The sequence below is a fragment of the Magallana gigas genome, chromosome 6 (genome assembly GCF_963853765.1).
Source record: "Magallana gigas chromosome 6, xbMagGiga1.1, whole genome shotgun sequence".
Taxonomy (NCBI): Eukaryota; Metazoa; Mollusca; class Bivalvia; order Ostreida; family Ostreidae; genus Magallana; species Magallana gigas.
The window spans coordinates 45567330-45592446 of NC_088858.1; the positions used below are offsets into that span (position 1 = coordinate 45567330).

The 25117-nt window shown below is 31.8% G+C and overlaps 1 protein-coding gene and 2 long non-coding RNA genes across 16 annotated transcripts in view; 2 read left to right on the forward strand and 1 right to left on the reverse strand.

Moving 5' to 3' along the window:
- The window catches only part of LOC105333748 (transient receptor potential cation channel subfamily M member 3), a 74869-nt gene that overhangs the window by 24653 nt on the left and 25099 nt on the right, over positions 1-25117 (forward strand). For 10 of the 13 annotated variants that reach the window (XM_011436896.4, XM_011436899.4, XM_066088572.1 and 7 more), the window contains 5 exons: positions 14856-14935; positions 15231-15402; positions 16633-16849; positions 17711-17835; positions 18289-18460. In XM_011436896.4, the coding sequence (XP_011435198.3) occupies positions 14856-14935; positions 15231-15402; positions 16633-16849; positions 17711-17835; positions 18289-18460 (766 nt within the window). Of the gene's footprint in view, positions 1-10467; positions 10626-12835; positions 13259-14855; positions 14936-15230; positions 15403-16632; positions 16850-17710; positions 17836-18288; positions 18461-25117 lie in introns of those variants that run through there. The other 3 variants (XM_011436894.4, XM_011436892.4, XM_011436902.4) reach the window with 3 other exon arrangements.
- LOC117682073 (uncharacterized) lies at positions 5712-8438 on the forward strand. Of its 2 annotated transcripts, XR_004596598.2 has the most exons (4): positions 5712-6012; positions 6258-6332; positions 6617-6751; positions 6872-8438. It is a non-coding gene; the product is annotated as an uncharacterized lncRNA (long non-coding RNA). The 2 variants fall into 2 exon arrangements; XR_010714945.1 differs by lacking the exon at positions 5712-6012 and having other exon boundaries at positions 6116-6332.
- Positions 22958-24699, reverse strand: LOC136276484 (uncharacterized). The gene is made up of 3 exons (XR_010714946.1): positions 24079-24699; positions 23664-23798; positions 22958-23543 (listed from the first exon to the last, which is right to left on the reverse strand). It is a non-coding gene; the product is annotated as an uncharacterized lncRNA (long non-coding RNA).

Here is a 25117-nt window from a genome sequence, read left to right on the forward strand (position 1 = left end):
TCATGATATAACACAAACACTTTTATAGATGACAAGTTTACAGTGCTGAACATCATTATGGTAAATGGAATTTATATACCGGTTAACTTTTTTTACTATTAAACAATTCATTTAATGCGATGTAAATTTTATTATTTTCATTTCCACATTTAAAGAAATGTAAATTTCATTATCATCATTTCCTCTTGACTAAAAATCAATGCACTATATCTGTTCAAGTATTAAATCAGAGTTTACCATAACCATAACATTCCATAAGGAATTTTCAAGGATTTTGCTCTAGAGATCGACCCACAAAACTTGCTATATCCATTATTTCTCTTTATACTAAATTAGGTTTACGTATCAAATTTACGTGCTGTTCACACATGTTTCAAAACGGCTGTAAAAGAATTAATGCACAAATATCTGTATTTTCTTTGAAACCCCCCCCCCCCCCCCCCCACATATCCTTTAATATTGAAGTTTTCAAATTTGAAGGAATAAGAACTTTTAAAATCCATTGCTTCTAAAGGTGAGGAAAATGAACAATTACTGGTAATTAAAATTTTAAATATGAATAACAAAATTATTTCTAAACAAAAATAAAATTATTGCCAAGTACAAAATTAATTTTAAATGTCCCTGCTCGATAGAAACCCGGACATACATTTGGTGGGGATGACTATCAGTGACAATGCAAAATTTGCTGTGTAATGGTGTACTGGTACTGACAATAATAAAAGTAACGGTGTAAGTGATGCGCCACCACCATTTCCAGGTACTCAATATTTATGCCATTAATTATGCATTCATACTTTGTTGACATTAATGACTCTTTCAGCCATATTTCTTGTCTATAACTTTTCTTCAGATTGAATTCTCCAAATTGAATTAAATTCCACAAAACTGAATATACTGCAGTATACTGAATAAAGGACCATTAACATTAAGAACTAAAATTACGATAAAAACAAAAAAGAAAAAAATCTTAACAGAGATTTGTTCAGCTTTAGAAATTCTAACAGATCATGAACAATTTTAATTGCATGAATTCCAAGACATGTATAAGATCAGTTTTCTAAGCATGATGTGGTAATTAGTCACATTCTTCCACTCACTGTGCAAGATCAATGATTGTCAGTCTGTTAGTTATGCCCCCTTCAAAGAAAGGGAGGGCATAGTGCTTTACTGCTGTCCATCTCTCTGTCGGTCGGTCAGTCCACCACCAGTTTCCGTTAATTTTCTTGGCAGAGGATGAACATATTGAAATGAAGTTTGATATACAGGTTTATCATGATAATATCTAGGTCAAGTTCGAATATGGGGTACGATAAAGCAATTTTCGACAGAGTTATGCCTCTTGCATGAACATAGAGAAATTCCAATTATTTGCAGTTTCCACTCATTGTCTTCACAGAGGATAAACATATTGAAATAAAATTTGGTATACAGGTTCATCAAGATAATATCCAGGTCAAATTTAATATTAGGTGTGATTGAGCAATTTTTGACAGAGTTATGTCCCTTTGACGTAGAAAAATTCTATTTATTTGCAGTTTTCGTTTGTTTTCTTCGCAGAGGATGCACATATTAAATTGAAATTTGGTATACAGGTTTATCAAGATAATATCCAGGTCAAGTGTGATTTTGGGTACAATCGAGCAATTTTCAACAGAGTTATGCCCCTTTGACATAGAGAAATTCCAATTATTTGCAGTTTCCGCTCATTGTCTTCACAGAGGATGAACATATTGAAATGAAATTTTGTATACAGGTTTATCAAGATAATATCCAGGTCAAGTTCGATATTGGGTATGATTGAGCAATTTTTGACAGAGTTATGCCCCTTGGACTTAAAAAAAAATTCCAATTATTTGCAGTTTACGTTCATTTTCTTTGTGGATGTTTCCAAGGGAAGGGGGCATAAGTGTTTCACAAAAATCTCCTGTTTTTGTTGAAAATGGAGATTGAAGAACTCAGATTTAAACACTCTCATCTTTATTGATTTATTCGTTTTCTAGCAGGAACCTTTTCTTTTGAATTCAAGTAGTAGACTTTCCAATTTGCAATTATATCTCAAAAAAGATATTGTTTTAATGCAGTTTGATACATTGTCAAATTCTTGCCTTAAAAAAACGACTTTGGAAAATAAAATCAGAAAATGACCATATATGCCAGTAAATTGAACCCATTCCACTGTTGTTTTCTTGTGTCCAGCGGGTGTGTATCCAATGCTAATCATCACGAGTCATGGTAGATCAGACACAGTCAACCTACTAAATCAGGATAAACATTTTCACCAAGAATGTAAATAATATATATCCTAATGTATCTGTTGTTTATTAAGGTAATTATAAACCAGTATTCTGATACAGGTAATATGGAATAGAGGCTACAGAAATGTGATGACAAATTGTATTCAATATTTGTATGGAAGTTTAAAGTATCAATTTGTATCAAGGAGAGGACAACAATATATTGAATGATAGTTCTTGTTTATCCACACTGGTCTAACAAAATTGAAAGCAAAACATTTACAATTCACCAGGAGGTTTCAAAATGAAGCTTAACTGCTTTAATTGACGTGTTGACTCCAAAAGGTTGTTACTTTTTTTTTGCTTTTGCACATTATGTATATTAGTAAGTGTTTTGGTAACTTTGAAACGTTAAGTGTCAATTAAGCTAAAGCTAAATGACTGTTTATGAAGAGTTGAAATTAACACAGTTCACTAATAATATATTTTTTATCCCTCTTCTGAATCGGTGTTTCCCAGATTTGTAAATTCATACGATTACCCCATGACATCTAGAACAACGTCTGTATTGTTTAAGACAATTGGAATATACACCTTCCTTGTACATCACTGAATGCATTAGTGATTTATTGAAGTGCAAACCAATTTTCATTTTCAGGTGATTAATATAACAAGTTAATTTATTATGCTTAGACAGATATTTGACATTTTGTACAACTTTCTTCATTTTTGTTCATTTCAATTGCATATTTGCTTTAATGGCTGATGTGCCTTCTGTTAGCATGAATAGTCAATTAGTATTGAATTGACATAGCACTAAATGTTTCAATGTTTGTCCACTGAATATTTAGCTCACCAGACCAATTTGGAGACAGGTCACATTGTGAAACTTTCACTGTAAATAAGTCCACAGATTAGTTCACAGAAACCTGAAATGAGAGAGATTTTGTTTGGATCAGATTAAACAAGAGTTTATATAGCTGCACAGTACCACCAAATAACATATTATGCATGTAAAAGGTCCATGCCTTTGTCTTAAAAAAAGAAGAGAAAAGTTTTTAAGTTGTTCTGTAGAGTTTAATATATTATTTAAACAAATATTAAGTAGGCTAGTCAATTAACAATTTTCAACAAAATTAATCTGCAAGTTATGTGGGAGAATACATATTATTTTTTTAAAGTAGGGGTAAAAATATACACATTAATGACTTATTGTTTTTGGAGAAACTATGTATGTGACAGTTCCTATTTTTATAGTGATTTAGAAGCCCAAAGAGATAGCCATACTAAACATTCAGTAGTAAAGTAATGTAAGGGCAACTTGTGGTAATGTTGTTGAGTTCCATGACCCATTTGTGTCTAATAGCTATTATTAATGAAGAAGTTAAAGAGAATTTTAAATGTGAAAACAATACAAGATTAAGATGTATACAAGGAGTTATTCGAAAAAAAAGAGAAAAAAGAAATATACAAGGATCAAGTGTTATTAAAAAAATCAAAATATTTAAACATTTTAACTTAATGGTTTTTTTTCTGCTGGATTTATTTTAGATTGAAAGGATTTTGAAATGATGAATAACTGTTATGCACATTCAACAATTTAAGCCACTTTTAAGATGAAATATTATTTTTCAGTTAATTTTCAAATTGATTGAATTTAATACTTTTAGTATTAAGATTATCATTTTGAATAGGTGGTTATAGTTAAGGTTTCTTGGAAGATAATTTTTAATTTTTAACTAGAAATTGAACTGAAAAAATATGATAGTAATTTTTTCTCAAAATTTTTATATATAAAATTTGATTAAAAAGTATTGCTTATATTAGTGAAAACCTTTTAAAGTACTAGAAGTTTAGATGATTGCATGTGCATGCATGTATAAGTTTATGATAAGAAATCTAATGTTCTAGTATCTTCATGTACCTACCTCTTTTTACTGGCCGGATATCCCATACAAAAAAAAGTTACACTTAGTCATAACTTTTCTGTAACTAAAGTGTAACTTTTATGTACCTAAGATTTAGGCACATAAAAGTTATAACTTTTTTGTACCTAGATTGGACTTAAACTTTTTGCCCTATAACTAAAATGTACCTACATGGAACTTAGAAATTTCTTAGTATAACTAAAATGTACCTACATTGAACTTAGAAACTTTTCAGTATAACTAAAATGTACCTACATTGAACTTAGAAACTTTTCAGTATAACTGAAATGTACCTACATTGAACTTAGAAAATGTTCAGTATAACTGAAATGTACCTACATTGAACTTAGAAACTTTTCAGTATAACTAAAATGTACCTACATTGAACTTAGTCAATTTGTGAATGTGTTTGGACTTTGTCATTTTTACACTAAAAATTTAAGAGTATCTTATCCAAGAGGTTCAAGTCTAAAGTAGACTTTTATCACAATAAATCTAAAAACTAATATAAAATATCGTTATATCTTTGTTTTTTATAAAAATCACGATAAGTGGGGGGATGGGGGGGGGGGGGTAGATGTAGGTTGATCACACACTGGGTAGTAAAATCACTAAGAGTTGTTTGAAAACAATGACATAACCATTATAACGGGAATCCAGTCCATCAATTGCAACACAAACACCTGTCCAAAATTTTATTGTTTTTATAAGGCAGAAACAGGAAATCACTTTCCGCCTGAACGCACACACATCCCAGGTTAACAGTAAAGGGTGTCTAAAGAGGTCATGCTTAGTCCGTGCTGTGATGACACTGATGTTTGTTTAAGATAAAAAGTTGATGTGTGTGTTTTGACCAGCAGACATTTTTTATTTTGTTATCGGTCTCTTGAACATCATTAGACATATTACGATTTCGTTTAAACACTGTTAAATACTAAGGGGTAGCATCAACTTTATATTATCACTGAAAATTTTTCCAACTTTTCATGGCCTACCCCATTAAGAAAGGAATAGAGTAGATTTCTAGAAATTGATTCAGAATTTTCCCACGACATCGAATGCATGCGAAGAAAGGAGGGGGGAAGGGGGCTGGGGAGGGGTGGTAGCATTGTTTGTTATTATGAGATGGGTTCATCATATTTATTCACATATTTCATTAATAGACATGCTGTTAACAAAGAACAGTACTGCTATTTCCATCTGTATGTTTTCCCAGTACTAGCCTTTCTCTCATCGTAATTTATAACAGCACATAGCTATAAGGCCTGTGTTATAAACTTTGGGAAACATGTTTTATTTAAATAAGGTGTTATAATTTTTGGTTTTACATATTCATCAATTGTAAAAATGCATTGGTATTTAAATTGATTTAGTTTTTAAAATTCCCTCAAATTATTCAAAATGGCGGCTCTTGAGACCGGAAATGCCCAGTTTTGATGATCGGTTAATAAACTAACAGGTTGTAAGGAAAGAAAATATTACTAAAATTTGTTTCAATTAAATGCAGAATTCTTAAGATAATATCAAGTAAATAATATTGTTTTTAACCAAAATAAATTTTAAAGATTTATCCCGGTATTAATCGTGGCTGTATCGTGATTGGCCAAAATTTCAAACTTTGACTTTCGTGAATTCTGATTGGACAATTGCCATTCCGCCATCAAATTTTGAAATGGGCAAAGAAGACAGGAGTTGTTGTGAAGATTTTCCTGATTTTTTCAAGAAATATGCAGAATCACAGCGTGTTGTATGTAGTAATGAAACTGCAAGCAGTGGTTTCATAAAGATAGACATGCTTAAGACCTGGATGATATGGCTTTAGTTGTGGATGACCATTTCTATTCAGGGTAAGTCTGATGTACAAACAAGTCATTTTAAATAATTCATTTGTGTTTACTTATCTCAATTTCTTTATTATTGCTTTGCACTTAGAAATGAATTACATTTGGAAAATTTCTAGAATTCTAATAAGAAGTGCATGATTTTATCATCTATATCAAAGTCTATGCAGCCATGTATATCTAGTGATGTACATTCTATATGTAATCAAATTATGGCTGACTCTTTTAAAAAGAGTATCATTGTATTGCAGAAAAAATCCCAACCAAGTCCAGCTAGCAGACTGTACACCAGATTGAAGATACATCATTAATACAAGATGAAAAAAGTAAGTGTGTGTGTTTATCAAGTAAAGATATACAGATTTTAAATTTTTAACCATATATAATGTGTATCTTTTAGTAAATGAATTATTGTAAATCTGAGAATATAATGGCAACTGCATGCTGTATGTGTATCAATGTTGACTCTTTTTTTTAGAGGGGGGGGGGGGGGGGGTACTAGGTCAACAGAGAATTGAAAAGTTTTACTGATATTTAATAATAATTTATGCTACATATATTGAAAATTGTCAAACAGTATCATGTTTTAAATATTATTGCCTTCTTTTAGATTAATGGAGGACGAGGATAATACTATGAAAGAGATCATATGCAAGAGCAACCGTTCCCATAGAAATACATGCAGCCATGTAAACAGAAACCAGTTTTCACCTGCCAGGTGCTGGTCACATATATATTCAACTTGGTATGCTATATAATTTTCTGTTTTAAGTATAAGGTAGTTGTCAAGGATTTTAACAGTTACAATGAAAGTACATGTAGTAAGAAATTGCCATAATGAAACATTCTTTTTTATATTTTTTAGGAAGTTCAACAGATTCAAGAAACAGATCCAGTTGTTTGCTGATAAATTACTGCAGGTCATTGGTATCATCTAGAACCAGGACTGTTTTAAAAATCATACTAGTATGTTTGGAACAAAATCATGCTAGTATATGTTAGGAATTTAACCTAAAACATGCTTTAATTATGAAGGTTTTGGTCAAATTTTGGTTTACAAAATAATGTTTTTCAAACTTTCTATTCAAATTTAGCAAGAACATTAGACACACATGTAATCCCAAATGGTTTTATGTTAGATTATTGCTTTATTTAAAAAACTTGCATATAGGGTCTGTAATGATTTGAGATAATTATGTAAACAATAAAATGCTTTTTTGGTGACATATGCGGAATATGAATGTAGCGACATTGCAGAAAAAATACATTACCCGCATTAGCGAGTTATGTAAATTTTTTCTGCAATCATTGCTCCCTTCATTACCTGCATGAATCGTCAAAGAAAGTTATATTGTTTATATTTACATCTTTCTTTTAACAAATTAATAAATTGTTTGTAAAGAGTAAGTTAAATTTACTATATTATTTTTAATGTGCATCAGTTCGTTAGCTAAAAGAAACAGCCAAGTTGTCTTCAATGGGAATGTGAGTCTGCATTGATATCCTGATTATTTCAATGATTTTTCTAAGGTCATTATAGGTTTCGACCAATCATTAAACAAGGCGTTAACTATAAGTTTCCATAAGAAATGGAGGAAAGCATACTCATTAGATGTAAATATAATTCAGTAAACATATTGATTAACATAAACATTGACTTGTGTTCTTCTGCTCACATGAACAGATATGATTTTAAATTCCTATTCAAGAGCAAAAACAATTTGATGAAAAGTTCATGTCAACATTAGGGACTTTTTTTTCATCAGTATAACACCTGTACATGTACCTGGGGTTTTTTTTTTATCTGAAGTTTATGATACAGATAGATATTTTTTGCCTACATCTGTAATTTTTCTGTGTAACTTTTCTGTACCTAAATGATAACTTTTTTGTACCTACATCTATAACTTTTCTGTACCTAAACAATAACTTTTCTGTAACTTTATGTATAACTTTTCTGTACCTACATCTATAACTTTTCTGTACCTAAATGATAACTTTTCTGTAACTATATGTATAACTTTTCTGTACCTACATCTATAACTTTTCTGTACCTAAATGATAACTTTTCTGTAACTATATGTATAACTTTTCTGTACCTACATCTATAACTTTTCTGTACCTAAATGATAACTTTTCTGTAACTATATGTATAACTTTTCTGTACCTACATCTATAACTTTTCTGTACCTAAATGATAACTTTTCTGTAACTATATGTATAACTTTTCTGTACCTACATCTATAACTTTTCTGTACCTAAATGATAACTTTTCTATACCTATATGTATAACTTTTTTGTACCTAAATGATAACTTTTCTGTAACTTTAATTTGTAACTTTTTTGTACCTAAATGATAACTTTATTATAACTTTTTGATAACTTTTTTATACCTATTTATTTTTATGAAAAAAATAAATTGTCAATAGTTACACTCTAGTTATGACTTTTTTGTACTTAAGCAAAAAGTTACAATATAGGTATAACTTTTTGATGCTAATTTGGAACCATAATTGATCAGATGGTTCCAAATTGTGCTAACTTAGTTATGACTTTTTTGTAACTTTTTTAAGGGCTCATAGGTATAACTTTTTAGTGCTTTTTTTTTGTATGGGATATTAGCTTATAATTCCTCTCATAGCCAAATATTCCTAAATTTGTTTTTCTTTGAATTTCAGTACCGCTAACCTCTTTTAAAAAATGAGTGTCAAAAGGTTTCAAACATTTGTCACAGTTATGTATAATTACAAAAACGTTTCAGGAAATTGGATGTCTAATGTTAATTGCATTATGAATAACATAAGTTTTCAAAAATGTAGTTCAGAAGATGAGGAGTTGAGGTCGTGCAGATGGTGTTTTTGTTTATGTGTATAGCTAATTTTTGGGGGGTTGTCTTGACAAGTTTTTATGTAAAGTGGTTTTTTGTTTTTTTAGTTTTTAAACTAAAAATAATTGTGGAACATGACTTATAATCATTTATAAGACGAAGGCTAACAATTGTGAAATCATTAAAATGTAAATAAAAAAATTCTCAGAACAAACGCCTATCTTTGAGAATCCTCTCTGCTGATGTACCAGTGTGTCTTAACACCATTGTAAATGTAAAAGACCTGCCTGACTGTCCGGTGTCAAAAGTTAATGAAGTTTGTGTGTGCCCCGAGCAGTGTTTGACAAGCTCGTTAAGTAGTGCTGTGCATGGTTGTTATGCGTCAGAACCCCGACTATTTACATGCATACTCTGATCCAGCTATATCATCCTGTCAACTTCTTTTTTATGTATATTTTCTAAGATTATAAAAAAAAAAGACCTTATTGTGCATATCGGTGAAGGGAGGAGGGGTGACAGAATTGCCAGAAATAGAACGTGATATTTCGTATTACATATTTATATTTTTCTATTTTTTTTCTTTTTAACATTTATTTTAAAATGCATCAAATTTTCGTGGAAAATTACTGAAGAATTTGTCTTTAGTGCAGTCAGAAAACATGTTAATGGTTATCAGTTCAGAAAGCATTAAAATTGGTGTTGATCCGTAATTAATCGTACGATATTACAGGAAGACTGAGTCATTTGAACATTTTTACCATTCTTAAAAGCTGTAATGTATGGGTCATATTTTCGTACCTTTTTAACAAACTTTTGTGTCAAAAGCTCAATAAAAGTACTGAGGGGTTAACTTTTTATAAAAAAGATTAAAGTAGAAATTGGTCAAAAATGTTTAAAAGTTAATTATATTACATTCGACACTTTCATTGGTCTTTCCATATTCAAAGACAGGGCAAAGCTTACTAAGATGAAAGAATTAATATTGTGTTAATTGAATAGGAAGTCTAATCAGATTTTGTGAAATCATAAAGTTCAATAACATGCACAGGTATTGTGATCCTTACATGCTGATATGAATAATTCACACAAAGGACTACAAGTTGATAGAATTACAGTGATTTCTTACGTAGGTGCAGCTTAATATTGAATGTTAAATGAGAAAAGTCAGAAAGGTGATTATTTTCCTTGTTTGCCATAATTATTTCAAAAGGGCTCAGTCTTGCCTGATTGTTGCAGGGAAATTTCAGAGCAAAATAATAAGAACACGAACTCCTAAGAGGAATGAATAATTATCTGAATCTTCATATTCAGAGTGATTGACGTCGCATTAACAGGGTTAAAGTTCAACTTTTGAACCTACAGTTTTCTTTGAAAAAAACAACAACCCACAATCGTCATCTATGTTTTGACAGCTAAAGCTTTAGAACTGGCCCATATCTAAAGACACCAGTATATGGTATGGATGATATGTCAGATCTTTGAACAGGTTGACTATTGATAACTAATTCTTGACCAACAACCTAGGAAGTAAAACTGCAGACAAGGTGTAAAAAAGTAAGAAAGGAGTCCTGTTTAAGGCCTGTCTGGTCAGTGACTGATTTATGGCTCCGGGGGGCGATTGCAGACTGCCAGTGTGAGAGAGACAAAAAAAGGGGGCCACTCAGTGGCACACTAGGTCAGAATGTTCAAGGTGGAACCTGGATACCAGAATCGCTCCCGCTCTCGGAATAGTATCGTTTCACTGTGGGATGACTTCTCCAAATTTCGGCGTTCGCTTTTGAATGGAAAGAAGGTGTGATAAGTTTTTAATTTAATTTAAAAAAATCATTTAATTTTGTAGATTTTAATTCTGATGTCAGCTCACAAAATCAACTTTTTTGTTTCATTTTGGTAATAATCGTATTAAAATTTAATGAATTTTAATTGCATTCTTGATTCTGCCCCTTTGTGATTTTTTGTTCTCTATTCTGAATTAACATACAACATGCAACTCTGAGAATGAACTGATTGGCACTGATTACAAGTCTTTGTGGTTGACCTGACGGATTATACAAAAGCTATAGACAATCTTTCTTATCAGAATTTTGATGCTATTGTTTTTCCCTTTTGCACCGCTGTGCTCTTGTCAATCAGTTTTGTCAATGTATTTTTATCACCTCGAAGGTTTTGATTTCCTGTAGGAGAATATTTGAATAGCCATATTAATGATTTCCATAAAAATCCAAACTAAATAAATTTTTCATACAAATTTATGAATTTATAATTCATGTAGATTCTTGTTTGAAATTTGCAAAAAGAGATGATTCAACTCTGTTTCAAAATTCATTTTGTCATTAGTTCTGGCAAATTATGTGTCAAAAATAACAATTTACTCTAAAAATTGTTGAACGTAAATATGAATGCTGATGAATATGTCAGGAAATTTAGCTTCAAGAAACTGGTGACAGTACAAAGAATTGTCTATTTTTGAAACTTGTGAATTATAACAATGGAAGGTAATGTATTTTGCTGGCCTTGGAATATTGCAAGGTTCTGGTTGGCCAAGATTAAAGTGGGCTAATTTCCTTTACATAATCGGGACGTTTTTCTGGTAATGAGAAAATTTTAAAATTAAATTGTTAGTTTAGCAAAATTAAAAAAGCAAGAATTTAAGTAAGCATCAGAAATAACATGATTGCATTATTTATAGTATTTTATTTTGCTCATTATTTTAGTTTGATTAAATTGAACGAAGCATGTACTTTAATGGTCATTGTTCAGAGAAGATCATTGTTCAAGTTTGATCAAGAGGTTACCAAATGTCCAAAATTGATGTAAAGCTGGTACTGTAACTATTTATAGTTTTTGGGTCAGAATGCTGATATTTTTAGTACAAATTTGCTGGTTTTGACAGTATTTATTTCCGTGTAATGCTGGTCAATTTACAGAAATGCTTGCTCAGCAGTTTTATCTGTTTTATATGTTTTTTATGTGGTGAGCAATAAACATAGCAAGTAACAAGTAGACAATTGTAGCTCTTGGGAATTTCAAGTAGTCATACAGGAGGAATTAAAATATCCACTCTCAGTTACTGACGAAGTAACTTCATGTTAGTAGAAGTACTCCAAAGTTTACACCTGTTTGCTATCAACATTGCTATTGTTACAGTCAAACTTCATTATCTCTAACTAGATGGAACTGTTTAAAACTTCGAAATATCCAAGCATTTGAGATATCGAGGGTAAAATACTTAAAAAATAAGTGGTTGGATCATTTACACTTGTTTCTCTTCGACATATGTATTGTATTTGAGATATCAGTGTTTGAGATACCAAAGTTCAACTGTATATATCTGTTTTTGACAAATCAGCTAGGATTTTCCAATGGCTGATTATATTGCATTTGGGAAGATTATGTAATTCTTAATTGAAAAAAGGGGTAAAAATTGAAAATAGTTATGTTTGATATAGGATCGTGAATTTGATTTTCTGTAAAGTGGGTTAAAATAGTAGATATTCCTTCGTTTTGTGTATGCCAAAAAAGTGATAATGTAATTGCAAGGATTTCCATGGATTTGATACAATGAAAATTTATTTTAGGCTGCCATTAAGGAAGCACACCAACGTGCATTGTATTTAACCACTTCATAGGTATAAGATGGTTAATTTTGAATTATTAAAGGTGAAATAATATGGAAATTATTTGATAACCAATACTTGAACCAGAAAATTAACACTGAATCTACTGTTGTCCACAAACTGAGTTAGCTACTTAATTCCTATATCATCAGGTGTACGGTAGTCTGAGGTCTTTGAGTTGGAATACAATTACCTGGCATAATATTTGATCGGTGAGGAAATCCGTTTTGATGAAATTTTTAAATAAGGTGCATATATTTTAATTTTTGACTACTGATTGGCAATTGCCGCATCACGTGTTTGTGCGAATTTAACAGCTGTTGACTCCTGAGTTACTGTCAAGACTATGCAGTTATTTCTCAACATGACAGTCTCATTAAGTTCTCGCGTGGGTAAAGTTCATTTCCATTTTTAATTTCTTGAAGGGACATTTACTAAAGTATATTGGTGTAAGACGTTTAATTAGAGCAGAGTAAATGTAGATAACAATTCAGATAAACTTCTAAAGAGTACAAAATAGAGGGAACACTAAAAGCTTCATCTTGGCAAGCAATGGTGGATTCTGATGTGTGGATAACATTGTGATGCTTTAAAACATTTTCAAAACAGAGTGTGATATCTTTTTCTAAATGTGATAATGCCACTGGGAAAGGGAAAAAAAGTGATAGATCCATTTTCAACAAAAGAATATCAGAAGCGCAGCAGCAAGAAGCGAGAGCTTGGGAGAACTCTAAGTACCAATAGTCTAGCCACTATCTGGGATGGAATTTCAAATTTCAGGCACTCGATTTTCTTCGCAAAGGAAAAGGTTGGAATGAAGAACTTAATTTTAATTTTTGATTAAGATTAAAAGAAATATTGAGTTTTCTACAGATTTGTTTTTAATAACTTGCCAAAAGTAAAACAGTAGTAATTAACAATGTTGGCCATGGTTTTCTGACCCGACACTATCAGGGTCAACCCTCTATTGAGGAGCAATGTATGGATATTTTTTTGTCTCTGAGAGACTTTGAGAGGTGACAAGGTTTATAAGATGATGTCTTAGTTTGATAGTTGATCTGTAGCCCTTGGCTTCATGGTTAACGGGTTGATGGACAGTTACCTTGAAGATGAAGGCCAGTGTTGTCTTTTACAGTTATTGATATGTCAGTGGTCAACACCTTTTAGAGGTCTAGCATTCAGGTATCGCATGTTCACTGGACGATTCATCTTGTAGATGTGTTTTTCATTGTGTCGTTTAGTCAGAACTGTGGTGTAATATGTAGCAATTAATGTTTTGTTAATTGTATTATGTCACAGCAGGCTAGACATGATTAAAAAGGCTAGGTTTATTACTGGTAATATGGTAGTTTTTTTGGGGCGCTGACATTTCTGCTGTAGATTTTAATTAACATTAACAATGCTAAACAGTGAAAAAAAACCTCTATATTTCAACCGCTAAAGGTTGCCCAATACCTTCCTGGTAGAAATAGTTAAAAGTGCTCAAATATAGATGTTAAATTTAAATATAGAGTATTAAAAATTAATTGAATCAAGTAAAGATGTCATCTACAATTCAGTGTTTCTAACTTCAATCCCCCCTCCCATTCAAATTTTGGTGTGTTTAAGATCATAGATGGTGACAAAGGGTTTCCATTGATACCTGCAAGGAATTTTTAAAATTTTTTTTATTTAAGTCAATGTTTGTTTTTTTTTCCTTTTCTTTTTACGCTGATTCATATTGAAACATAATTAATGCACATTTACTTAGAAAATTAAACCAGGAGCACTTTCAACTTAAATTGTGACGTATTTCCTTTCAAAATAAAAAATTAAGATATAATTAACCCTAAAGAACTGTATAAGTTAAGATGAAATTTTGGCCACATAAATCTACATTTTTAAAAAAGTTTCATTATGTCAGATTGTCTTGTTATTTTACAGGACAGTTGACAAAAGATTTATTTTTCATAACCACTTTTCTCGTTTATTTGCACTCTCTGCCATAATCTGACGTCAGAAGTATATCACAATCCAACTTAAATCAGACAAGTATGTCCATCCTTCCAGTGATGCTGCGTCACCTGAATTAATTATTTCCATGTATAGATAGACTTTAATGTTTTCTTTTTTTATTAATTTATTTTAATTACCTGATGCAGGGAGGCACGCCTATTATTCTTTATTATTTTTTTTCTATAGGAAACAAAAGGTGTCGCTGTGAACAATTCTTAAAGCACTATTTTTTTCATTAGTTATTAGTCTTATAAATCTTTGATGAAAATACGTGTATAACGTTCAAGCTTACTGTCATATTGTAAGTTGGAATCAGTAGAAAAACTGCTTAAAAAGGATATCAGAATGAAAGAGCTCAAAAATGCATATTATGAATCATGTAAATTTTATTTTTATTTTTTCTGTTGTAGAATCAGAAATCCTGGATTGAAAAGACATTCTACAAAAGAGACTGCATAAAATTTATCAAAAGTGCTAGAGATGCAGGAAGGCAAGTTTTTAATGAAAGAGTTGTGAAACAATTACACAATAATCAGAGATAGTTATAGGGTGATTGAGACGTTACATAGAAGCGTTTAGTCATATACATTTTGCACATTGTGAATGGATGATTTAAGTGCAGTGCTTATGCTCTAGGTTAATAGATTTAAATTTTATTCATAAATTTCTGGACATATTACTGAGGCATACACCAGTAATTTCCGTGTGTCACTTTAGTGGATCAGCATGGAATGCTTTGGAGATTAAGATGTGTAGATATGTTATTAATATAATATATCATACAGGTGCTGCTGTGGCAGACCGGCCAGTTGGCATACAGCAGAGGTCAAACCAGGGTCAACAGAGAGCTCCACCCCCATTGAGAGGTGGCACCCCTATACACACACAGAGACACTGCCCACCGACGCCTATGGTACTTTGGAATTCCAGGGGGCACCCCACCCCAGTAAAGCTCAGGTACAGCTAATGGAGTGGTCGTTATTAGCACTAATAGATATTGTAATTCACCTAGGAAAAATTGGTTGATGCTTCTATATAGTGAAAAACAACAACTTTGCAACAATTAATTAAAAGTAATGTAATTCAAATTTGTCAAGTTTCAAATTTAACCTACTGGTACCAGCAAACTTAAAATCTGAAGAGCTTAGCTTCATGCATCTGCAAACATACATCGTTATAAGTACCGCACTGTAACAGATTTAAAAAGCTCATTACTGTTTAAAGTTTTAAATCAGGATACATATTGACACCTATGTACCCCATTAGTAGTAAACAAAACCCATCATATTGTCAAATTGTGGTTGAGGACTAATTAATAATGGCCTTCTCCATGAAGGGTTCATGGTCCCATTTTGTCATTCATCACAGCATGTAATTATACATGTAGGGATACAGGGCAGAGTTGACACATACTGCCAGAGCCGTGAGCTGACACACCATGCTTTATTATTTCAATCTGTACCTGACAGTGTTAACATATATATCCAAATACATGTATAATGTAATGGTGGTTCCCAGCTATGGCAGGGGTAATAACTTGGTGTGACCTACGCGCAGTTCATTACTACGTAAATATCGACCACAATGGAGTGAGTCAAAATGTCCCTGAATATTTAATAAGATTAAGGCTGATTAAACTTTACGACCCAACAATAATTATGAAAATTAAAGCCTTAATGTCGTAAATATACTGGTATAATATACAAACACGCACAAATACATGGACATATACTTAATACATTTTTAAAAAATGTTAACTTGAAGCAATAAACTCATATTGATCTTCTATTCAGTTTAACGGTTGGTATTGTCAGATATTCTGAGAAGTTAAAGAATAAAAATACCATGGTTACAATACAATATTGTAGGTGTCATTGCATTACATTATCGTTTGTCTTGAACAGTCTGGTCCACAGAATCTTATCCCAGGCTTTCGCTATATGATTTTAGAACCTTTCAATCATTAATGATATTTAATGTGATTACATGGTTTATCAAGCAATATAGATTTTGTTTTTACATTGACCATCATTATTTTCTATGCTAATGAAATTATTTAACTTCATAGAATCTGATATTATAATCAATTATAGATAACATAATAAATGTAATTGTTGTAATGAGCAATAAAAAGTTTAAGGTATAAGCCAGACTGTAATCACGACCCCATCATGGTTTGTGTTTCAGTATGTGAGACTGAGCAGCTTTGACACAAAGGCTGAGAATGTCCTTCAACTGTTGACCAGACACTGGGGGCTAGAGCTTCCCAAACTCCTCATCACCGTCCAAGGGGGAATCCTCAACTTTGACCTCCAGCCCAAGCTCAAACGAGTGTTCCGCAAAGGTCTTCTGAAGGCCGCCAAAACCACTGGAGCCTGGATCATCACTGGAGGGACCAGTACCGGTAAGTCTAAGACTCCGCCATTGTATTCATTGAAGAAAGGTAGTTATATACATCTACTCAGCCAATGTAGTCATTGAAGAATGGTGTCTATATCAACTTGGCCAATGTAGTCAATGAGGTATTGTCTATATCAACTCAGCCAATGAAGTCACTGAGGTATTGTCTATTAACTCAGCCAATAGTCATTGAAGAATGGTGTCTAAATCAACTCGGCCAGTGTAGTCACTGAGGTATTATCTATATCAACTCAGCCAATGTAGTCACTTAAGTATTGTCTATATCAACTCAGCCAAAGTAGTCATTGAAGAAATGTGTCTATATCAACTCAGCCAATGCAGTCACTGAGGTATTGTCTACATCAACTCAGGCAATGTAGTCATTGGAGAAAGGTGTCTATATCAACTCAGCCACTGTAGTCACTGAAGTATTGTCTATATCAACTCATCCAATGTAGTCATTGAAGAAAGGTGTCTATATCAATTAACTATTGTATTCATGCATTGAAGAATGGTGTATTCATTAAATAACTTATCCAATATTGTCAATGATGAAAGCTGTCTATGTTGCACTTGGTGCAGGAGAGAGTTCCCTGCTTGGAAACTTTTAAAATTCAAATTTTTATTTGATAATGGAAAAGACCCAGTCGCTATGTGCGTTAGGGAGAAAAGGCTTGCACCTCTAATTCAAATCTGTAGTCATTTTGAATTAGTATTGAAGTGGCAATAAAATGAATTTTTAATGTACCAAAATTTACTTTGTTTTTGAAAGTGGCGGAAAGAAATAAATAGGGTGAATTTGTGTCTTGATTTTATACTTTAAATCCAATTTCTGTGTTCTTCATATGGTTCCTGATATTTCCAGGTGTGACGAGGCACGTTGGGGATGCCATAAGTGACAGAGCTACTAAACTGAAGAACAAGGTTGTAGCCATCGGCATCGCTCCATGGGGAATTGTCGAAAACAAAGAGGAGCTGATTGGAAAAGATGTAAATGATGTTTTATTTCTCTGCTGAAAGATCGAGTGCCAAAAACTGAAAAACTCTTTCACCCTTTATTAAATATTCTATAATAACCCACATTTTCTGCAAAAGCTGCTGTTTTGTGCTATATGATTTTTATTTTAGCTAAGTATGCCCCATAGGTCTAAAAGTATCAAATTCAGTTATGTTATATATACTGTAGATTCCTAATTAAGCGCAAGGAATTAATATTCGTGTAAAATAGCGAGAAGCACATCTCGCGAATCTTAAAATCTGACTATTATTTTTCGGATATATGTTTATTACAAGAAACTATTATAAACATTTGGCATTCATGATTTTTTATTCTTGCAATTTGATGGAAAATGGTTGAATCGCGGAATTAAGTACTCGTGTAAAATAAGGAATTTACAGTAGTTCAAATGGCATTGCATGGCTTTTTGAATTCTTGTATTGTAGGTTGTTGTTCCGTATCACTGTGTTTCTTCACCTAAAAGTAACTATGCAGTTTTGAACAGCAATCACTCCTACTTCCTGTTAGTTGACAATGGAACTGTGGGAAAATATGGAGGAGAAATTATCTTCAGAAAGAGGCTGGAAAGGTTCATTGCACAGCAAAAAATATCCATAAGTAAGTGCAAAATTATCTTGTAAGTTCCAACAAGATCCCCGTCCCAATCTTGATTCTTTGCAGGATAGGGAATTGCCTGCATGGTTATGGGAAAATTAAAGTTTGAAGTAGGTGTGTGTTGAACAATAATAGAAGCTTTCCAAAAATAGCAACATTTAGTTGCTTATTTCTTCTTCTGTACCAAACATAACATTTTACTTTTCCCCTGTATTTGAGGAGTTTTCAGAGTTGATATACAGTTACATGCCATTTCACATTGACATTTAGACCTCCCGATTAAAAACTTTTATCTCGCCTTAATGAAAAAAATACAAAGATAAATCACTCAAAGAATTATTTCTGTCTCCTGAGTACTTTTCCTTCCCACAACTTTACTTTGTCAGGTTTTATGGAACTAAATTTGTATTAATGGGATGACGGGGGTGATTCTTTTATGTCTCTTTTATAGCAAGATTTTGCAATGAAAAATAGGCTGCTTGTTTACATATACAACATTCCAATGATTCACAAAACTTCTTCAAAGTGCATAAAATTCAATGCATTATAAAAGTACACTGATTGAGGGCTGGAGTGCTTAGGACATGCAAGTGGATGTCTTTGTCGATCATTTAACATTTGAGGAAAATTAAATAGCATAAAATAGACGTGGTCCAATGTCTTAAGGTTCAAAATACAGTCTGGATTTGAAATGGTTAAACATATTAACATCATGGAGAAAACCTTTACAGTGAAGTGAAGTCACGAATTCTGGGTCCAGTCAGACTGATTTGTTGATATTTTGCAAAGTTTTTACTTCATTTTTATTTCATACCATGTATGTAATTGAAAGTACCATTTGTGAGCTATTAAACAGTCATTTCTTGTTTCAAAATAAATTTTCAGGAACTATATTTACAAAAGACCCGGAATGGGAGACTTCACTGTACCTGCTAGATTTTTTGTACTTTCAGTTTTAAAAAATATTTACGCGGTTTTAAATATTTTAACTCAAGTTTTGCCTAAAACGTTTAAATCATGTCAGAAAAGAAGTGAAATCAGCATCAGAATTTTTCTACCATTTACACACAAGATAATTTATCATCATTTATATCCCAGAAACAAAATTAAACACCTGCAGATGTAGTAATTTATTATTTGTCAACAGTTTGGATTTTAAACTTTGAGAAGCTAACAACTAGGGTTTCTAAAAATGACAGCATTGAGGAAGTCTCCACATCATTAACAGAATGAAGGACTTTCATCTAGCACTAATGATCTTACTTTGGAAATGCAGACAGAATTCAGCCAGTAGAATGTATAATGTCCCTGGAAATGATTACACACCTAGGGTTATTTTTATGCTTAGATTTCAAATGGACATCTTTTGATATCAAAATTACAAGCTAGTGTTGTCTTTATTCTCCTGTCTCTTTGAAAAAAAAATCACCATTTATTCAAGTTCATAAAATCAAGTCTATTTTTAGTGTCAATTTTTTATTCATGTTTTTTTTTTTTTTGGCTTTCGTACTTTCTGCTGAAATCTGAGACGATTTGTCATGAACTGTCTGTTTGGGATGTTGAGGGTTATATGTCCACTGACATTTGTGCCTTCAGCCAAGGGGTCACTGATCTCAGATTCACTGCTTAGGGGACTCTGTACAAACAAAAGACATGCACTTATTAGTTATAAAGCAGATTCAGAATGTGAGGTTTTTTTGTAGAAATGTTGGCAAAAAAAGCAAAATGCTAAATGATTAGTAATTTAAAATGCATTGTAGGACATTACATCAGTTATTTTTATGTATGGTGTACCACTGCTTTACAAAAACTATGTATCATATTGTAACATAAGTTACACAATTTCCGCTATGTAATATGGTAATAACAAATGTGATTTTTGCCAGAAAATATAAATGGATTGTCACCTGCCTTATACTAAATACATTTCTTCCATTATTTATCTTTCTTAAATGTCAGAAACAAATGTTATTCTTCATATTTCTTAAATTGCAGTGATACAATTTGCTAATTAAGAGTTATTTGTCTTTAAATTAGTAGAGAGGCCATTGGGAATTAAAGTTTGAAGAGCTTGTCATCTAGCCACCAAATGCTCAGGCCAAGTGTCTCAGACCAATTGTAGTTGTACTCATTTGATCTATGATGGTGTTTTCGTTATATGGCCTAGCTAGACTAATTTCTGGATTTATTTCTCTCTGATGGTTACACTGCTGACTACAGCAGGTCCTCAGCGACAGTTGGTTTTTCTGTTGAGTTGTATGGTTTTTCAGGATATAGATTTTTCTATCTTATACGCCTGACACTTCTTGAGCATCCGTGTATAGAATGCCCTGTGGTAATTTTTTTGTATGATTCTTAGATCTTCATATTGAAGTGACAAACCCATATGTCTCCGATAGAATTTATGTTTTAGTGTTGCTCATGACTGACCCCTTCTGATTCATTCGACTTGGAAGTTAAAAGCTATCAGCTTGAATATACTCTCCTCAATGCGCCTCATCACATGACTCAGTAAAAGCCCCCATAAATCTCTTTTAAAAAAAGATATTATTTACGTAATATTGATATCAAAGCTGCACATCAAACCATCAGGTGACAGTTCATCAAAATGTGGCAGGGCATCACTATTGGCTGTCATATTGAGCTGTCAGCCCTAGCCATTAGATGTGGGATAGCAAGGCGAGGGTTGATGGGGATAACGATTAGCTTACATCTACACTGTCTGTCACACAGGCCAAGGGTAATCAGGCCTAGGATTTCTTGGCTAAAGCATCTTCACTCCTCTCTTAAAACCTGATGAATAGCAGTACGGAATGGACCATTTTGCATTTAATCAGAATTCTGTGTTGTAAGCAAATCCCTCAAATGTCTTTTTCAAGTGTCAGAATGGAGGTTGGACATGAAGACCATTAGCATGTTGGTTGTCTGAGATTTCACAAAAACATTCATGCATTTCACCACTATAGCATTTGATATCTGATATTTTCATTAATAGAGAAGATCGATTTGGTTACCAAGTTGAATCCTTGTACATTTTATCTGCTGAAAGTGACAGCAAGCAGCCTTTCTAGCAGAGAGTTTATAAGTAAATTCATGAGTTTTGAAGTGTTTTCCCTCGAAAATTAACAAAACTGTTACCAGATATTAAAAGAAGAAGTAAAAAAAACCTTTATGGGGACACTATGAATTTTAGGTTCAAGCTTTAAGAAAGAAAAAATGGGCATGCTGTATAGTTTTCTTGATAGATCTACAATACAGTACCTTTATTTGATGAATGCATAACTGCAAAATGTGTTCATGATGCGTCACCAGACTTATTGCATATCGTTAATTATTCCCATACAAAAAAAAAGCACTAAAAAGTTATACCTATGAGCCCTTAAAAAAGTTACAAAAAAGTCATAACTAAGTTAGCACAATTTGGAACCATCTGATCAATTATGGTTCCAAATTAGCATCAAAAAGTTATACCTATATTGTAACTTTTTGCTTAAGTACAAAAAAGTCATAACTAGAGTGTAACTATTGACAATTTATTTTTTTCATAAAAATAAATAGGTATAAAAAAGTTATCAAAAAGTTATAATAAAGTTATCATTTAGGTACAAAAAAGTTACAAATTAAAGTTACAGAAAAGTTATCATTTAGGTACAAAAAAGTTATACATATAGGTATAGAAAAGTTATCATTTAGGTACAGAAAAGTTATAGATGTAGGTACAGAAAAGTTATACATATAGTTACAGAAAAGTTATCATTTAGGTACAGAAAAGTTATAGATGTAGGTACAGAAAAGTTATACATATAGTTACAGAAAAGTTATCATTTAGGTACAGAAAAGTTATAGATGTAGGTACAGAAAAGTTATACATATAGTTACAGAAAAGTTATCATTTAGGTACAGAAAAGTTATAGATGTAGGTACAGAAAAGTTATACATATAGTTACAGAAAAGTTATCATTTAGGTACAGAAAAGTTATAGATGTAGGTACAGAAAAGTTATACATAAAGTTACAGAAAAGTTATTGTTTAGGTACAGAAAAGTTATAGATGTAGGTACAAAAAAGTTATCATTTAGGTACAGAAAAGTTACACAGAAAAATTACAGATGTAGGCAAAAAATATCTATCTGTATCATAAACTTCAGATAAAAAAAAAACCCCAGGTACATGTACAGGTGTTATACTGATGAAAAAAAAGTCCCTAATGTTGACATGAACTTTTCATCAAATTGTTTTTGCTCTTGAATAGGAATTTAAAATCATATCTGTTCATGTGAGCAGAAGAACACAAGTCAATGTTTATGTTAATCAATATGTTTACTGAATTATATTTACATCTAATGAGTATGCTTTCCTCCATTTCTTATGGAAACTTATAGTTAACGCCTTGTTTAATGATTGGTCGAAACCTATAATGACCTTAGAAAAATCATTGAAATAATCAGGATATCAATGCAGACTCACATTCCCATTGAAGACAACTTGGCTGTTTCTTTTAGCTAACGAACTGATGCACATTAAAAATAATATAGTAAATTTAACTTACTCTTTACAAACAATTTATTAATTTGTTAAAAGAAAGATGTAAATATAAACAATATAACTTTCTTTGACGATTCATGCAGGTAATGAAGGGAGCAATGATTGCAGAAAAAATTTACATAACTCGCTAATGCGGGTAATGTATTTTTTCTGCAATGTCGCTACATTCATATTCCGCATATGTCACCAAAAAAGCATTTTATTGTTTACATAATTATCTCAAATCATTACAGACCCTATATGCAAGTTTTTTAAATAAAGCAATAATCTAACATAAAACCATTTGGGATTACATGTGTGTCTAATGTTCTTGCTAAATTTGAATAGAAAGTTTGAAAAACATTATTTTGTAAACCAAAATTTGACCAAAACCTTCATAATTAAAGCATGTTTTAGGTTAAATTCCTAACATATACTAGCATGATTTTGTTCCAAACATACTAGTATGATTTTTAAAACAGTCCTGGTTCTAGATGATACCAATGACCTGCAGTAATTTATCAGCAAACAACTGGATCTGTTTCTTGAATCTGTTGAACTTCCTAAAAAATATAAAAAAGAATGTTTCATTATGGCAATTTCTTACTACATGTACTTTCATTGTAACTGTTAAAATCCTTGACAACTACCTTATACTTAAAACAGAAAATTATATAGCATACCAAGTTGAATATATATGTGACCAGCACCTGGCAGGTGAAAAATGGTTTCTGTTTACATGGCTGCATGTATTTCTATGGGAACGGTTGCTCTTGCATATGATCTCTTTCATAGTATTATCCTCGTCCTCCATTAATCTAAAAGAAGGCAATAATATTTAAAACATGATACTGTTTGACAATTTTCAATATATGTAGCATAAATTATTATTAAATATCAGTAAAACTTTTCAATTCTCTGTTGACCTAGTACCCCCCCCCCCCCTCTAAAAAAAAGAGTCAACATTGATACACATACAGCATGCAGTTGCCATTATATTCTCAGATTTACAATAATTCATTTACTAAAAGATACACATTATATATGGTTAAAAATTTAAAATCTGTATATCTTTACTTGATAAACACACACACTTACTTTTTTCATCTTGTATTAATGATGTATCTTCAATCTGGTGTACAGTCTGCTAGCTGGACTTGGTTGGGATTTTTTCTGCAATACAATGATACTCTTTTTAAAAGAGTCAGCCATAATTTGATTACATATAGAATGTACATCACTAGATATACATGGCTGCATAGACTTTGATATAGATGATAAAATCATGCACTTCTTATTAGAATTCTAGAAATTTTCCAAATGTAATTCATTTCTAAGTGCAAAGCAATAATAAAGAAATTGAGATAAGTAAACACAAATGAATTATTTAAAATGACTTGTTTGTACATCAGACTTACCCTGAATAGAAATGGTCATCCACAACTAAAGCCATATCATCCAGGTCTTAAGCATGTCTATCTTTATGAAACCACTGCTTGCAGTTTCATTACTACATACAACACGCTGTGATTCTGCATATTTCTTGAAAAAATCAGGAAAATCTTCACAACAACTCCTGTCTTCTTTGCCCATTTCAAAATTTGATGGCGGAATGGCAATTGTCCAATCAGAATTCACGAAAGTCAAAGTTTGAAATTTTGGCCAATCACGATACAGCCACGATTAATACCGGGATAAATCTTTAAAATTTATTTTGGTTAAAAACAATATTATTTACTTGATATTATCTTAAGAATTCTGCATTTAATTGAAACAAATTTTAGTAATATTTTCTTTCCTTACAACCTGTTAGTTTATTAACCGATCATCAAAACTGGGCATTTCCGGTCTCAAGAGCCGCCATTTTGAATAATTTGAGGGAATTTTAAAAACTAAATCAATTTAAATACCAATGCATTTTTACAATTGATGAATATGTAAAACCAAAAATTATAACACCTTATTTAAATAAAACATGTTTCCCAAAGTTTATAACACAGGCCTTATAGCTATGTGCTGTTATAAATTACGATGAGAGAAAGGCTAGTACTGGGAAAACATACAGATGGAAATAGCAGTACTGTTCTTTGTTAACAGCATGTCTATTAATGAAATATGTGAATAAATATGATGAACC